Source organism: Ambystoma mexicanum, chromosome 10 (assembly GCF_040938575.1).
Source record: "Ambystoma mexicanum isolate Mex_15411 chromosome 10, UKY_AmexF1_1, whole genome shotgun sequence".
NCBI lineage: Eukaryota > Metazoa > Chordata > Amphibia > Caudata > Ambystomatidae > Ambystoma > Ambystoma mexicanum.
In genome coordinates, this window is record NC_090932.1 from 1,274,106,933 (window position 1) to 1,274,124,413 (window position 17,481).

The 17,481-nt window shown below is 46.0% G+C and overlaps 1 protein-coding gene across 4 annotated transcripts in view; it reads left to right on the forward strand.

Annotated features, from left to right (window-relative positions):
- EWSR1 (EWS RNA binding protein 1) overlaps positions 1–17,481 on the forward strand; it is a 360,583-nt gene that overhangs the window by 75,153 nt on the left and 267,949 nt on the right. For all 4 annotated transcript variants that reach the window (XM_069619263.1, XM_069619264.1, XM_069619261.1 and 1 more), the window contains exon 4: positions 14,632–14,764. In XM_069619263.1, the coding sequence (XP_069475364.1) occupies positions 14,632–14,764 (133 nt within the window). The remainder of the gene's footprint in view (positions 1–14,631; positions 14,765–17,481) is intronic.

Below are 17,481 nucleotides of genomic sequence, written 5' to 3' on the forward strand. Positions count from 1 at the left end.
TTGGGATTTACAGCTGTATATATTTAGGATCTGAACAAGTGTTTCTTGGGAGGTTCCGTTGCTTAATCAGAGGAACTGCTTGAGATGCTTTTAAAGATGATTGAATAATCGCATCTTTAGCAGCACTGGGACCTTTCAGAACAGGATTCTATGATGGAACTGAGGTGGGCAGCATCATCTTTAGAATGCTGAATGTATTAGGCAATTGTATTTCTCATTTCATTATGCATTTATTCAAATGTAGGAAAAAAATGAATTAGTTGATGGAAGAGATGTTGAATTGGCTTGTCAGTTTTTGCTTGCGGGGGGCCCGTATCATTATGTTGGGGCAGATTAGCCATAGCTATAAGATCATCAAGAAGCTTGATGGTGGAGCAACTCCAATAGCTTGTTGCACAGCATTCAATGCCTTTTTCCCCAGATTTTCAATAGTATCTACCCTCTGTTTAACTTTAGATTTTGCAGGAGTGGATAGAATTTTAATGAAACGTCTTGTTTTGGATTTCTGTTTTCCTGCGGGCCGAGTCTTGGGGATGACAATTTTCTGTTTTAGATGTTGAAGCGATTATTTATTTTTTAAATTATTTTTTAGGCTTCACATTACCACTTTTTGTTTTGTTAAACATATCAAAATGATTATTTTTATGCAAGGGTTGAGGTTTATCACGGGTATTAGGCGGCTTTATGCCTATTTGAGCATCTTTGACTTGATTTATCAAACAAGATGGGGGATTTCGAGAGGTCATGATTATTCAAATTAGCAACTTAACACGACGGGAAGACTTCAGGCACGGGTGAGTTTATACTTGTGTAGTCATCAGTGCCGTCATCCAACTGTATTGGAACATATCTACATTGTCCTGTGAGATTTGTGTATGTTGTTGTGGGTGTTCATAAAATCAAAGGCCTCTTCATCCATTTCCCCTGCAATGGTTAATTCATTGTAGGCATCTCTCAGTTTTTGTTGTGCTTGTATTGTGCAGATTGGAGCTGCACAAGGTGGCAAAATTTTGTTTGGGGAGCATAATATACAAGAAGAGTAAATAGATAAAGTAGTTTTTAATTCACAGCTTCGACAAGCAGTCAAGCGCTGAGTCGTTAATTTCTATTTTGTCTGATGCAAACTTCTCCACTCCAATAACTGGCACCTGCTGTGATCGATCGGAAGGCCTCAACAGTTGCAGAAATTGTCTCTAAACCTAAGGGCTGCGATGTGTGAGCTACCCCCTCCAATTGGTACGTGGCCTGACAAGGCTGCTTTAGGTCCTTTTATACAAAAGGACCTTATGTCGTTTGAAAGGGAAAGTGAACGCTGGAGTACTTTAATGCCAGGGTTGTGTTTTTTTTTTTAGTAGGGGGTAAAACCGCTATCGGCGGTCTGGCCGGGATTGTGAGGATGGGGCCTTTGCTGGTTGTATTTAGCAACGGTACATCGGATTTCAAGGTGTACATACGACCAGAGAAAGTACTTGCCCGACAGAAATGCCCTAGAACCTGTAACCGCAGGAATGACTCTGGCAGAGCTCCTGGACAGCGAGAAAGCACCATTCAGCAACCACTCGTCAAAACACGCCCCTATGACCTAGAGATTTTCCACTTCAGTTTTGAATTTAAGTAGCGGTTTCTCTACCACATTCCACACTTGCATTATTGCTATCACAAGTCCCCGGTTAGTACCCGAGAGGCTTCTCGTCCAAAAGCTTTCGTAGGTCAAGTCTTCAGATTACTCACATATTTGAACATATAACCTTCATATGTAGATTTTAAAGTAGTGCAAGGGGTGGGACCATGTTCAGAAGTTTCATTGCATTCCTTATGCAGACATGTACACGTTTTTCCACAGGGATACCTAACCAGACTCCTGTGACTTCAAAGACCTTCAGACGATTAAAGTGGATATTTAGGAATATTGTCCTTGTCTCCGAAGATGGTATTGGCCTAAGATATGGTTGCCAAAGATTTCATGGTAGCTACCTTATGGTTAGCCACCCAGTCCCATTTAATTGCACATTTCTTTAGAGACAAAGCACTCCTTCTCCATCTTCCCAATGCGGAGACCAGCATATTTTTCAAAGACTTTTTCATTCATTTTCTTTTTGCATGCTACTATTACTGCCTTCCAAAAGTGCCTTTTTCAATTCTTCGCCAGACCCCCTCCCCCTCTAGTTTTATCAGCCCAGATTTCCCAATCTAAATGGCATGCTTCCAGGCCATATAGAAATGATGCCGCCAGTTTCTGTTTATAGATATTTAGTACACCCATCAAAGAGTAGGCCCCAGTTTTATTTGTAAAAGCGCTGATCACCATCATAGTCGACGGTGTTTTTACGTTTTGGTTTTTTGCAAACGGACCTTTATTTTCTTTTCTTCTCCGATGATGGATCATGCCCCAGGTACTTAGGGGTGTATACATGGTCTACATGTATGCTTCTGATCTACTGCCATACATTGTGTTTTAAGCAGATTTATTTGTAACCCATTGCTCTTTGCATAATCACACAGGGCCATAGCACTATTGCAGATGCCAACGAGAGTATTATCAAATATCACTATCGTCAGCATATCCTAGCCACCCCAATTTTCTTTTTCCTATTTTAGGGAAAGCAATTTTGTTTCTCCAAAAAGATCCCATGAAAATCTGCAAAACAAGTTTCTAAAGGGTAGGCGCTAACGTACAACCATGACGCCTCTATAATATTGGAATCTGTTTGGAGAGGTGGCCCTGATTACTCAGCCTTACTCTAGAAAAATTATTTTTTGTAGAGCTTCATACATGAGTACAGCAGGTGCCGTGGCATGCCCATCCTATGTAGTTTTTACCATAGCCCTCTTATCACTGGTATTGAATGCTGATAAGAAGTCAATGGAATATATAATGGCAGCTCTTTTCTCATTTTGGCTTCTAACCATGTTGAAAACAAATATTCATACTAGAACACCCCTTCCTAAGAGCCGTCTGAGAGATACTGTAGATATTTTATTTTGTTATCCAGATATTTGTCTTTTTAAGATGTGTCGCAAATATTTTGCTAGGAACATCTGTCATGGCTAACAGACAGTTGTCGGGGGATGTTATAATACCCTTTTTGAACACAGGTATAATGTGGCACATCCTCCAGAAGCTAGGAACAATACCAGTAATTGGTATCTTGGCATAGGACGTCCACAGAATGTCAGCCCATACCTCTGGGTTATTTTTAATAACATTTCAAACCCCATCAGGGCCCTAGACTTTTTTAGTTTCTTGATGTACGTAATGTCATCCCGGCTAATAAGTCTGGTATCTGGCTAATCTTAAACACTATCGGGACCAGCACATTTTTTTACTAAGATAGCATTCCCAGGTCCGCTCTTCAATATTAGAGTAATTCATTGTTACTTACACCCATTATGATCTTATAATTTGCCCACATTTTCCGATTGTACCCTCAATTAGTATTTTGACCATATTCTGCCAGACCACATTACCTAAAGCTTAGTAAAGCAAAGACTTTGTGCTGCATGACCACTAAAGTCATTGAAGTTAACCTGCAGTTCCAAGACCTTGTCTAGAATTGCAATGTTAACCAAAATATAGTCCACAGTAAAGGTACAGTTATTATGCCATGTTGGTCCCAAAGGAATATCTGTTCTAACTGTACCATTCACCATCTTTAGCTCCAATTCTTCAAAGAATGTTTTCCATCTATGCTTTTTGTTGTTATTCTTTCCCTTACTCCCAGTGCAGATGTTTCCCTTGTCATGATTTTAGAGTTTAGGTCTCAGCAATTATAATATCCATTTCACCACTATCAGAATGAATATTAGTGATCAACTCAAAGATGGTACCCTGAATGCCTAGTGTGATTTCATCCCCAGGAGGGTCGTACACATTTATTACCAATACCTTTTTAAATCCTCCAATTAGGATTTCGATACCAATACATTTTTATCACTAATTGTAGTACAGATCTCTTTAGAGGGAATATCATTGGCCACCAGTGTGACCAGTCCCCCATACGGTCTCCCTTTCAACCCTGTGACACCACAACCATAAGATGAAAAGCCATCAAAATATGATGCCATAAGCCAGGTCTCCTGGAGGAGGGTAATATCAGCCACACATTAGATTGCGAGAGCCATCTTTAAAAAGGTACCTGCGGCCTCGTATTCCATGAAATAATTTTGGTGTCTACTCCATTATTGGTAATCATTGGAGGAAGAAGGGAGCAAAGCCATTCCCAATGTGGTCTTATATTCGGGTCAACTATATCTGTTTTTAATTTTTTCATATTGCACACCTTTTCTATGCACTTTGTGATTAAACCTGTGGCTATTTGGATTCCCTTTTAGCCAGATTACTCGCACATTCACAATCCAATTCATAGCCCCTTTAATGAGCTCCCCTGAATGATCTCTAATTAGACCAACAACCTCTTCTGCATAGCAATGGACCTTTATCGTATCATCACATTGTTCAACAAATTTAAGATATTCACTTTTGATTAACCTTTGTGGCAGTAACTGATGAATATCCAGCAAACAGCTTTGATTAATAACTTTCCTCCTTCCTTTAGTAATACCCCTAATGTTGAATGATTGAAGTCAGAGAACGCTTTTTTTTTTCTTCTACCAAACTTGACTTCTGTTTGGAAGGCTTATTACTTATCACTTCCTTTTGCTAATTTTTAGGTTCATAATTCGATTCACGCGTATAGGTTTCAATAGATAATGTGCTACCATTAAGAGAAGATTTAGAGCCATCAAAGGAACCTTCCAAAATGTATTCTTTTTCTGCTATTTCCTTAACCACTTTACATTTTCCTGTCGTCGCTCCTATAAGCCAGTTTGTGAGGCCTCTAAATCAGGAAACTGCTCTTTTGGCTTTTCTAGCTGCTTTCTTCCTCTAGTGCTTCGAAGAACGTTTAATGTTCTGGGGTTTCGCTGCATCATTTTCACCACTCTCCCCTACAGCCTTGGGTATATTCCTTTCGCTATTGACCAACTTTTTTCTCCTCCTTATTTGTTTAATTGAACAGCTTCGCTACCCCATCATTGTCACTGCTCAATAGTATCTGTACTTTAGTTGATTCCAGATTATCTGATAGGATAGGCTGATTATCTTTGGTAGAGCGTACCTTCACACTGGACCTATACTGCCAAGATTATCTACTGAGATTTCCCTTTCCCAAACATGCCAGAAGAGCCGCATTGATTTGTACCTGGTATGCAATATTGTGAAATAGTTTTAGAAGAATTTTAAGAGCGTAACTGGTTGCTTCATGATGTGCTTCTTGTTCCGGATCGGGGATTCCTATGTCTCGCGGTCATTCCTTGAGATATTAAGGTCGTGATCTTTAACAGAGTAGACCAGTGAGCCGGGGTGAACAGGATAATCGTATAGAATCAAGAGATATGATTTTCATTACAAATACCCGACTGAGAATATTTCTTTGATCGTTAGGCATAGCTTTTACAGCTTCCTCAGCTGCCGCTTTTTCCAGGTGATGATTTGCCCTTCCAAGCTTTAACAGAGATTTAGGAGTGAATTATTATCCAGTTCGGCTGTTGTGCAGGCCACCTCCTCAACAAGCATCCCTGATTCGACTGGTTCACTATGTATTTCAATAGGTACTGATGAGCCGGCTTGCCCCACAAAAAAGTCAGTGTTTTTTTGTCTATTCAAACCTGCCTCTTCCTGCACAGGTGCCAATTTATTGTGCCCCTTTGTTTTCGCATTCAGTTTATCCAGCATTGGATCTTTCATGTATTCAAATGCTGTTAATATTTCCTGTCCAGGCTGGGAAACCTTGGTAACATTAACATAGCGTTTTCCTATGGAGAACTTCGACAATGAGTGTCCTATCAATGTCCTTTTTGGGTGTTTTAGACTGCACCAATGGGGCGTCCAGTATAAATAGCCCTGCCCCGTGGCTTTACTTCAGATTTCAACTGTCTTGAAACGGTTGGGATCAACTCGTGTTTCTCTCGAGGTTGCTCTTCGTGTTCTACACATGCTTTCACTGGTAGTTTATCCTTCCAGGCCGAGTATGTCAACAGTGGGTCCCAAAAAATGGTTGTGTAGGCTGTGTGACCTGCTGTCTGAAGAATGTCTATGATGGGGATGGGCCAGCGACTGCCTTTTATTGCCTATATCCCAATCATTCTGCGAGGTGTGAAGACTTCTCGCAGAAGACGCTGAAGGACTGCAATCAGCAGCTGCTGGCTGAATGTGGGGACTGACCCAGGTTCAGAGGCTGGGTCGGCCCGCGGGGGCAGGTCCTCTTCTACGGCAGAGAACGTATCTCCCTCACTCCCTAAGGTGTGGTCGTTGGAACCCCCCCCCTTAACAAGCAGTGGTCCGGAGTGGGGGGGGCGGCTGTGGGGGAGTCTGGCACCAAATCGGTGCAGCACAGTAGAGGATGGGACAAAGCTTCCAGAGTTGGAAAGTCAAAGGGGAGTTCCAAGACGAGGAAATCTGTGACTGTCGCACAGGTCCTCGGCACTGATAAGTCTAGAGCGTCCCCGTTGACGAAGCATTAGTCGGCAGACCGGCACTGTGCCCCTTCTGACCGTGATCCGACCAAACATCGGTCCGGCTCCACATCCAAATGGCCCATTTCACCGGGGAAGGCAAGGCCGGTGGTGGCTTCGGGTCCGTCGCCGGAAGTCTCGACGGTGGTGGTGCAGCCCTTGCTTCCCTTGTCTACCGTGGTGACGACTGCTCCATCGTCGACTACACTGGATTTTTCGTGGACGACCATGGTGGTTACTGCGCCATTGACTTCAGCGGTGCTGTGGCAGGTGGGGTCCGGCATGGGGCTGTTGCTCCCGTTGGAGATTCTGCAGCAAGACCCTGCAACATGAGACTTGTGTTAGAGGCCGGAGGAGGAGAGGCAGACGTTTTTCGATCCAGCGGTGTTGGACCTGCAACTGGCAGGCCCGTCCATGTCGGCAGGCCTGGGTGCTGTCTCACAGCAGTACCCGTTGGTGAATCTGCACTCGTTGCTGTCCATGCAGGTGCTGACCATGCTGCAATCACTGTTGTGGTAGTTGGATGCCCGGCTCCCAGTTTCGCCGAGCCTGGTGGTACCAGGTTGTGCCGTGATGGGATGAGGGTGCAGGTGCCCCTCAACCAGGCTACCGCGTACATTGCCTCCATTACGGCCGCAGCTGCGGGACACATCAAGAAGAGGAGCTTGTGGATTTGGATACTGAGTGTTCCGCGGGACAGTGATGAGGGCGACATTGTCGCCCAGGCGGGCGGATTCATGGGATTCCGATCCAGAGGCATCATCCCGGCTCGGCCCTCTCCACCGGATGATGTCGGCCCAGGCTTATCAGGAGTTTGGCCTTGCTCCAGAGGAACGGCGTAAGGATTGTTTTTTTTTTTTTCCTCCTTCTATTGGATGACATGGGGAAGAGGCGGAAGGCAGTCTTCTGTCCCCATTTTGGACCAGGTGTGCACCATCCATTCTCAGAGCCGGCTGTCAAGGGCGGCTTAGTCTGGTCGGACGGCGAGAAGTCGGCACAAGTGCGCAACGCCCCCAGACAATGAGGCCCAGAAGCGGGGATGCATTCGGCAAGAAGGTGCTTATGGTGGGGGCTGCGACGGTCAAGGTGGCCAACTCTTTGGCCGTTATGGCTCGCTATGACATGGAGATGTGGCACTGCTTGGCCCCACTCTTGCATCATCTGCCGGAGCAACAGAGGAAGCAGGCCATGCTGCTGGGTTGGGAGGGGATGAAGCCTAATCAACAATGGTCTGGTGCTCCGTCGGCAGGCCTCGCTACGCTGCAGTGACTTCCAGCCTGAGGTAGACATGCCATGTGAGGAGTAGCAACTGTTTGGTGCAAAGATTGACGTGGCATTGAAAGGTATGAAGGAAAACTGATACTGCGAGGTCTCTGGGCACACTGCAGAGTGGATGTTCTTTTCGCCTCTTTTGTGCATTTCCAGGTGCCTCAGGTATGCCTGGTTTTCAGGTTCCCGTGATGGGGCTACGGTCGCCTCGGGTGTTCCTCCCAAGGGTTCCGGCATTTTTTCAAATCAACAGATTAGCAAAGACTTTCAAGCGCAATGGAACAGGGGTCCGGCTGCCTCAGCTGGTAAGTGCCAACAGTCCAGGCCTCAGCAATGACTGCCATCTCGGCAGTGAACTAGGGGGCAGGGTGGCGTGCCACGTCGACAAGTGGACGTGAATTACGACAGATGGGTGCTGGATACAGTACATTATGGCCACTCGGACATTCGGTGCCCGCAACTCCCCATCGCTCCAGTGAAGGTGTGGCAGCCGAATCTGTCCATCTTGCGGCAGGATGTTGGAAAAGGGGCCATCAAACCGGTCTTGTTGTCGGAACAAGGACAGGGGGTGTACTCCCAATATTTTGTTATCAAAAAACCAAATGGAAAATGGTGCCCTATTCTGGACCTTTGGCCGTTGAACAAGAATCTGCAGTGCCGAAAGTTCAAAATGCTGACTTTACAGGACGTCATACGCTCGGCCCAGCCAGGAGAATTCTTGGCATTGTTGGACCTTGAAAGCCTATTTCCACATCCCGAAGTTTCCCAACCATGGCAAGTTCCTAAGGTTCTTTGTGGGTGACACCAGTTTCAGGCTCTCCCGTTGGGCCTCCAGTCCGCTCAAAGACCTTCACAAAGTGCCTGGCTACGGTGGTGGCCTTCCTCCGCAGGTAAGGGCATCATGTTTACCCATACCTGGATGATTGGTTGGTCCAGGGAGAGTCTCCTCGAAGCACGTCTGAGTCGCTTGAAGCTGCAATGTTCCTGTTAAGCAGCTGGGCTTTGCGATAAACTTCGAAATCTTGTCTGACGCCATCCAGGCACTTGGGTTTCCTTGGGGCCCAGTTTCACACACTGGTGAAGCAGTCAGCCGCGGGATACAGAAGCTGGTCTCCAGGGTGGCGTCGTGGGGGCCAGTACGCCGTTCACGGTCTGAGGGTACATGTCTCTTCTCAGATCCATGGTGTGCTGTATCCCTCATCGCGAATAGTCATCTGTTTGAGGCCAGTGCAGGAGTTTCTCACTGGCCGGTGGTCGCAGAGCCTTGGTTATGGTCGGACAAGGTGGTTGTCTCCCGGGGGTTGGCGGGAGGCCCTGCGGTGGTGGACTCGCTCCGACAACATTGTATGGGGCATGCCCCTGGTGGAGCTGGAATCTCGATACACGATCGCGACGGACGTGTTGGGGTGTGCACCTCGACCAGTTTCGGTTCAGGGCGTGTGGACTTGCGAGGAAGCCACCTTGCACATCAACGTTGTGGAAGGGCTGTGCACTGGGCTCTGAAGTCTTTTCTGACTCGCATTCGGGGGGGGGGGGCAGTGGTCTGCATTCTGACAGACAACACCACAACAATGTTTTACCTGCGCAAGCAGGGTGGCACGCACTCAAGGCGCCTGTCCTGGAAGGCTCGGGTAGTCTGGCATTGAGCCATTTCTCAGGATAGCCACATCACTGCTTACCATCTACCGGGAGGAAAGAATGTTCAGGCTGATGCTCTCCACATGGAAGCTGGTCAGCTGTATGATTGGAAACTGAAGGACGCCCAGGTGGGGAATTTTCAGGAGATAGGGTCTCCCCTTCTGGACTAGTTTGCCAGCCTGGAAAACGAGTAATGCCTGTTTTTTTTCCAGCAGGATGGGTCATCCAGACTTGAAGGGGGAAGTGTTCCCATGGACTGGCCTGTTTGTGTACGAGTTTCCTCCATTGCCTCTGATCCAGAGCACGATCCAGATGGTCCGCAAGGCACAGTGCAGGGTCATCCTGGTGGCCCCGTTTTTTTGCCCAACAAACTTGGTTTTCGGATCTGCTTCATCTTGCGCTGGACGACCCGCTTCACCTGGGGTCAGAGCCGGATCTGCTGTCGCAGGGTGACAGAAGGGTGTGGCATCACGACCCAGGTTCTCTCAATCTTGCGGCATGGTTCCTGACCACCATTCGAATTTGTATATAACAAACAATAGGGGTGCCCCTGTGTGCGAGCGTGAGTGGGGGCAAGATATACTGCTTAAACAGAACTGACAAAAGGGTACTCGCACTGTAGGCAGTCCTAAATTCTGTCCAAAATTTGAATTAAATCTCCAATTTGAGGCTGGTGCTTGCAAAGGCCAGTCACTAAGGGTAAACCAAAGAAGAAGTCTAGAGTATGCTGACAATAAATTTATTGTTGAAAGCACAGTTTTTAATGGATCAGAATTTTTATACTTTTGACAAAAATGAATAAAAGCAATTGGAAAAAAATGAAGAAAAACATGAAACATAACATTAATCATGAATACATGGAGTACAAAAGAACATGTTCATCAAATCACAAATGTGGATTGTTCAAGAGCATTTATCGAGAAGCATTTAATGAGAAGAATAAAACAATCCTTGCAGGATACCAATTGTTCCTACAGCATGGGGCCTTCCAGGGTGTATTAAAAATGACTCTGGTAGGTGTAGAGAAAAAAATTCAATTAGCTAAATTTGCATGTTTATCTGCCTATCCGAATTTGGACGGAGATCCTGCAGGATTGCCATCGGATCTTGGCTGCGGCAAGGGCATCAAACAGTCGAAAGTGGACCAGGTTCTGTGCCTGGTGCGCAGAACTGAACTTGCAGCCGTTGCAGGTGTCCCCAACTCAGCTTCTGCCGTATCTTCTACTGCTGGCGAATGGTGGGCTGTTTTCTTAGATCAAGGTCCATCTGGCGCCTATCTCGAGGTTCACGAGACGACGCAACTCTACGCCTCTGTTCAGTGACAGGTTGATGAAGCTCTTCCTAAAGGGTCTTTTCAGGATGTTTCCCCCGGAGAAGTTTGCTGCGGTATGGAGTCTCAATGTGGTTCTCTCCGCTCTCATGATGCCACAGTTTGAACCAATGTCTACGTCGACAATGAAGTTCCTCATGTGGAAAGTTGCTTTTCTGGTGGCTCTTAAGGTCAGGAGGGTCTGAGCTTCAAGCTCTGGTTATCGACCCGCCGTACAATAGGTTCATTAAGGACAAGGTTCTCCTGTCTACTAACCCGCACTTTGTCCCTAAAGTGCCATTGAAGTTTCACAAGAACTCTACAACTTGCCTGTTTTTTCGCTAAAGCTGCCACGCCTAGGTGAGAGAAGGAGGATCCTCCACGTTTTCAAGTCCCGAAAACCAGTAACGACCTTTCAAAGTACATGGGTAACACAAGAAACCACCTATTCAGGAAATTACTCAAAACCTGGCTCTTCACGTCATAACTAGAAAGACAGGCCACAGGGGCACACACAACTAAAACGCCAATGAACGTAGAGCGACTCTGATACACGCTGATCAATCGATTGGGGGAGGGGAAACCAAGGGAAATATTCCATGACATACTAAACGACCAAACAAGAGACAGCCGCAATACGACCAAAGACAGTAACGTAGCAAGACAAAGACCAACACTAGGACGAATCATCAAGAGGACCATGACCTTAACTATTACCATCCCCAACAGCCCTAAGAACAATATAGAGGGGGGGGAAAGGAAGCACTGCACAACGAACCCCAATCCAGTGGGTGAGAAACAGAATGTTTCATCACTACACACTGTCCACCAATACACAGCAGGAAGCACAATGCCCCACAACACACAAACTACAACTAAATAGTCCCAAGGATGTTCACCCCACGGAAACCAAAGAACCAGTCAGGACAGAAGGATAGGAACGACTGAATCCACAGGCTCACCAAGACTGATCCACTAGGACACAACATCAACACGACTCAGTCCCTGAAACATTCAAAGCCTCAACCAACCAGGGTCACACTAGATAACCTGAGAATAGATATTACCTACCCAGTCCCACACCTGAAGATTACGTTCAGCCGCAACTGCCAATCCAAACAATATTCAATATGATACAGCTGGATCAGCGCAGCACCACCAAAGCGAGTCGGCCCACGAAGAACCAGCAACAACCCAACCCACAGATATACAACTCTAACTGAACCTGAATCAGGATACAGACCCCACTAACCCAACCCTCAATCTTCTGCATACTTAAACCCACACAAAGCCACACAACCATCTCTCCTCTCCCAGCAATCTGCACAAACTTTACCACACCGCATCAACAACACATAAACTTCACCCACAGCACTCGAGGCCTCGCCCGATCTGATACTAGCACTAAAGCCCAGCACTTGGTGTATACCGAGCTGAAGCTCCCAACAGCAAACCACGTCTCCCACTCTACTTCTCCCCTCCTCCTGACTAACCCTACCCGTCCTTACTGTTTAGAGATACGCCAGAGCACCTGGGGACCAATTCCGTTGGTGACAGTGCGCTAGACAAGTACCTTTAACATAACTCCTGCAGAGAAGTGCTTCATTCCTTGGACGTAGAGGGTGTTGAAATTTTATCTCGACGGGACTCAAGTCTTCAGAAAGTCAAGGCAACGGTTTGTGGCATTTGGCCCCTCCGACAAGGGGCAGTCTATTTCTAAACAAGTCCTTTGCCGTTGGGTTTCCTCTAAGATTTCCTTTTGCCACAGGACGGCTGGCAAGCCTTTGCGGGCCACTCCTAAGGCCCATTCTACAAGATCTACGGCCCATTCTACAAGATCTACAGCGTCATCTGCGGCGCTGTGGGCAGACCTACCGCTCAATGACATTTGCCAAGCTGCATCTTGGGGGAGCCGCATACTTTACCCAGACGCTACTGTCTGGGGCAGCAACATTTGGAGGATGTGCAGGTGGGACTTGCGGTCCTACAGCGCCTGTTGCAATAAGGTAAGCCCTGCAGCTTCTGGGGTTTGTTTTTATGGTGTGTTTCTCATGCCTATGTTGAGATTGCGTCCTATTGATTACTGTGACCTGGGGGCATGGGCTTTTGGTTGCCTGTCATGCACCACCAAGTTGTCATACTGCTATGTAATCTATTCACAGCATGTGAATCCATGAAAGATCAAATGCTGGAGAAGGGAGTAATTTCTTAGATGTAACTCCATTTCTCCAGCATTGGTATCTTTCATGGATTCACATGCGCCTGCCGGCCCCCCTGGAGGCAACCCTTGGCGTCGGTTTTACTCTACTTTGGGAGGTTAAAATCTGATGGGAAACCGTGGGGGCCGGGCTATTTATACTAGACTTCCTATTGGTGCATCCTAAAGCACCCAAAAAAGCATGTCGGTGGACACTCGGTGTGGAAGTTTTCCATAGGAAAACGCTATGTTAAGGTTACTGAGGTTTCCCAGCCTGCAATATTCACAGCATGTGAATCCATGAAAGATACCAACACTGGAGAAATGGAGTTACAGGTAAACTACCCCCTTCTGTTTATTTCTTAGTTTCATATTAAACAGGCAGATTCACACCAACACTTCTTTTCAACCAGCAATTAGTGCCAGTTATTACTTTTACTTCGTCAGAACAGACCACAAGATCAGGGCACCTTAAAGACTTCTAGAGTCTGCAGTCACTATTCTTGCCAAACCCAAAAGGTAGTTACATCAGTGTTCAGTGCGTAATGGGGGTGGCTCAAAGAGTACAGTCCACAGTCGTTGTATTCAAATGAGAGACACAGACTTCTAGCGTCCACAGGCACCGCACCTAATCAAACAAATCCTGAAAGGCAGGGTTGATGGGCGCACCAGCCCAATAAGTAGTTGCAACTGCATTCCGCTCATACCGGGGGCGGTTTAAAAGACTGCCAAAGTTAGTCACTGCACTCTAATGTGCACGTTCGTATGCTTCCTGGCACAACTACTAATAACTCGCTGGTAGGATTGAGAAACGCAGTTGCTTTAACCCATACAGGGAGAGGGAAGGTTCAACGTTCAGAAATCACCACCGACAGTGATTCCGGTGCCCCGTATTCAAGTGCATACAGTCAAAAAAGGTATACAAGCTACAGAAAACCTTTAGGCGATTGACGTGTGTTATCAATCTTACCAAGAACTGGCGGCACAAACCTTCAAGGCTTCAGACCTTCACCCTCCAACTGCAGTCTGTCCACTTCAGCCTCTGCGGTTCCTTCAGTATTTTGTTAAAGATGTGGGCGGAGCTACTCCTCAGCACGGCAACATTGAAACGTTCAGACAGCCTTTCCTCTTCAGACAAGTGGCAGAATGACTTTAATTGGTTGTCTCCTCTCTTGTGTTGTGTACTGGAGTACATTTTCGATGAGTGCCCCACTGGTTCTTTCTGACTTCACAGGGCATTTGGGGCCCAGTTATTTTTAGGGATAGTGAGCGAGCAGGTTCCCGCCTAATCTACCCTCTGGTTGACTTAATAACCACTATACTACCCATTCCTCCATAATTCTACCCTCCCCACACCCTCTTAGGGTGGTGAGCTCTTTGATTTACAACACAGATCAAGGTGACTCTTGTTCTCGCATTGCTTCTACTGTCGCAGATATCCTCAAAGCAACAAAACCTTTGGTTGTGTTTGAATATCTGATATGGAGCCAAAACGTAATTTGTGAACGGATTGCTTAGCATGTTTAATTTTTTCTGTCTGACATACCTGGCTCAATGAAGGACTGGCTCTAATTGTCAAGTCAATTTGCTGAATTATTTGTGTGCATTTGAGTAATTTGTGCCAGATCCTATAGAAATGACTATAGAAGCGTCTTAAAAGTAGAGCCCATTGTTGGTATGTACTAACGTTTTGTGTTTGGTTTAGCCACAGGCTTATGGACAGCCAGCTTATGGCACATATGGGCAACCCACCGATGCCAGCTACACACAGGCTCAGACTACTGCAACCTATGGACAGACTGCTGCTTATGCTGCTGCCTATGGACAGCCTCCGACTGGTAAGAGTGGTGCCTGAGACGAGATGCGTGAAGTAACCAGTGTGTCGATTGCGATTCTCCTTCATGGTGTAGCTTTCATTGTCCGTAATTGCAGATTAGGCTTTTTTTCTTTCTTCACATTGACAAACGATCCCTCCCCACAAACCTTAATTAGCAGTTAATCTGCTACTGATGCTTAATGCCTGTCCTATGAATGACCCTCGATGTTCTGCAGTTATATTGGCATGTCTGTGTAAAATTGCTCGGAATTAACTGGTATTGGGGAGTGTCAGTGTGACCCCCCACAGGTAGCTAATCCTTCATTTTTTCTCAATTATATAGTGCTTAAGGAAATAAATTAACAGCGCCTCTGAACACTGGATGTGCTCCCGTTGTCACTCACTGGGGTTGGGTTTATAAAGTCATGTTGATGGTGACCACCTTCAGCAAATGCGTCCCATCCTTAACTTGTTCAAAGTAAGGACAGGTTTGGAATCTGTCTAATGGATGGCTTCCTCCCGCAGATTCCTAATATTAGCTCGCTTTTGCCAGGGCGGAAAACATTTTGAACTTTTACCCCAGCGTGGAGATGGGGAGGGAGTTCCCCACAGCAGACTGAAATATTTGGTGAATCCTCACAGAATGCCTGCAAAGTCTCCTCCCAGGTGGCCAGCGGAAGGCAGCTGTTACCTGATCCTAAACCTGGGGGTGGTATTAGCCGGGTGATTCACTTGGGAGAAGGCCCCTAAAGGAGCAGGAGGACGCTGTTAGAAGGGATGCAGAATTTTACTTGAGGGGAGATTTCTATGGTGCCAGAATATTTAATGGTTGGTCAGAGTAAGACTTCCCTTCACAAAGCTACCCACATTGATGATAGTGAAAACTCTTGTGATCAACAGGGGAACAATATATGTGGAAATCGAAACCCTGACTTCTGATGAATATATTTCTCCTTTAAATCTGGATCAACCAGCAACCCCTCTAAAACCCTTCCCCAGGAATCTATTCAATAAACAGTAAATCAATAAAGTTGAAGTTTGTATTCATGAAGAAAAAGGTCATTGGAACATTTGGGGACTTCGTCCCACAATGCTTTAAGTATTGGGACAAGGAAGGGGGACTCGGGAGGAACGGGTTCCTTATTGACCATGATGGTGCTAATGGTGGGTGACGAGGGTGGGGGGGGGAGAAGAGTTGGGTTGGTTGCGTATAGGGTGAGGTAAGGGGGGGGGGGAGTTTTAGGAAAACTGGAAAGAGGCTTGGGGTTCCATGACTGGATAGGTAGGGGGAAACCAGGAACAAACTCTGAATGGCACCCTTAATAGGATACTGCAGCACAATCGGTGCTGTATTCACTCGTGATTCAGCACTTAACAGCCTTGAGCTTTAGTGTCAGTAAACTGTTCTATCTGTCCTACCTGATCCTCGGTGTTTAAACATATAAGCAATGGATGTAACAACACGGGGATACACATAGCGACACATAATGAAGTAAAAAACACAAATGGATGACCAGAGCCATGAACATATGCATATCAACATAAAACACTAGCGACCTAGCAGAAGGCATGTTAGCTTATGTAACACAGAAAGCTAATGGAATGCAGACATGGCGCAAGACCTGTTGGGGGGGTTGCGGGGTGGTAATTGTGTAACAAGCTCACTCTACTGGGAAGCCCAAACTGTCTGCCCAAAACACTGTTTTTTAAGCTGCTGCGCCACTGTGCTCAATCCTTTTAACTTTGACCCCAGGCTCTTATTCGATATTGTGAAGGTTTTCTCGTTAAGTATCGCAGCCCTACAGATGAGGGCTGTATCAGGCACTTTTACTCCCTAAAAATAGGACTATATTCCCCCAAAAATAAAAATGGGGGGATGGGGTAAAAAAACTCACAACAAAAATGGCAAATGGGCATGTCGAAATGTCCCTCTGCTGTCATCCACACAGCCCCATGGATATGTTTGGACCAGTAGTAAAGTTAGTGCCAGGGGAAGATCTACTATTACTGGCTAATCTGAAGAGGTCAAATTGTACATTTTTTTTAAAGTTTTTTTTATGTGCATGAATAACTTGGTGGAACGATTTCTGTTTAACAAGTCACCTTTATTGTACTTGCTTATTAAATACTCTCACTGGGAATGGGACTCCCTAAAAAAATCATTCAACTTTAAAAAATACTCAGTGCTCCAGATATGGGGGCATTTTGCTATCAGTCATTATACCCTGCTATTTCAGGCTGTGGTTATGTCCAGATTGCAATATTGTGGGGCTGTTGATCTTGGATGAGGGAAATAAAATGTAAAAATAAAATTTGCCCCAAATCATACTATTTAGACTTTTGTTGATTGTCCTGTACTGTTCATATTACCATTATTATAGGGAGGTCCTGGAGCATGATTCTGATGCATGTGTGCATTTGGCTGACAAAGGCTTGGCAGCGCTGGCCAGGCTCTGGTGGTGAAGCAGCCCATGAAGTCTGGAATGTGTATGGGTGCTGAGAAGAGTAGGGTGGCGTCCGTGCTAGAGAAATGCTATGTGTTCAGCGTGCCTGAAATTATTGTAGTACTGCGCTGCTTTCAGAGGTGTTGAGGCATAGTCTGGTGTGAGTAGGCAGATGTCAGGGAGAATTCTCATTTCGGTGCTAATTGCCTTCAACCTTGGAGACCCTCAGCTCTTTTGCTGGACTTGGGGCTTTAATTTTCACCCTGAAATGAGACCTATTCTCACTCTCGTTTTT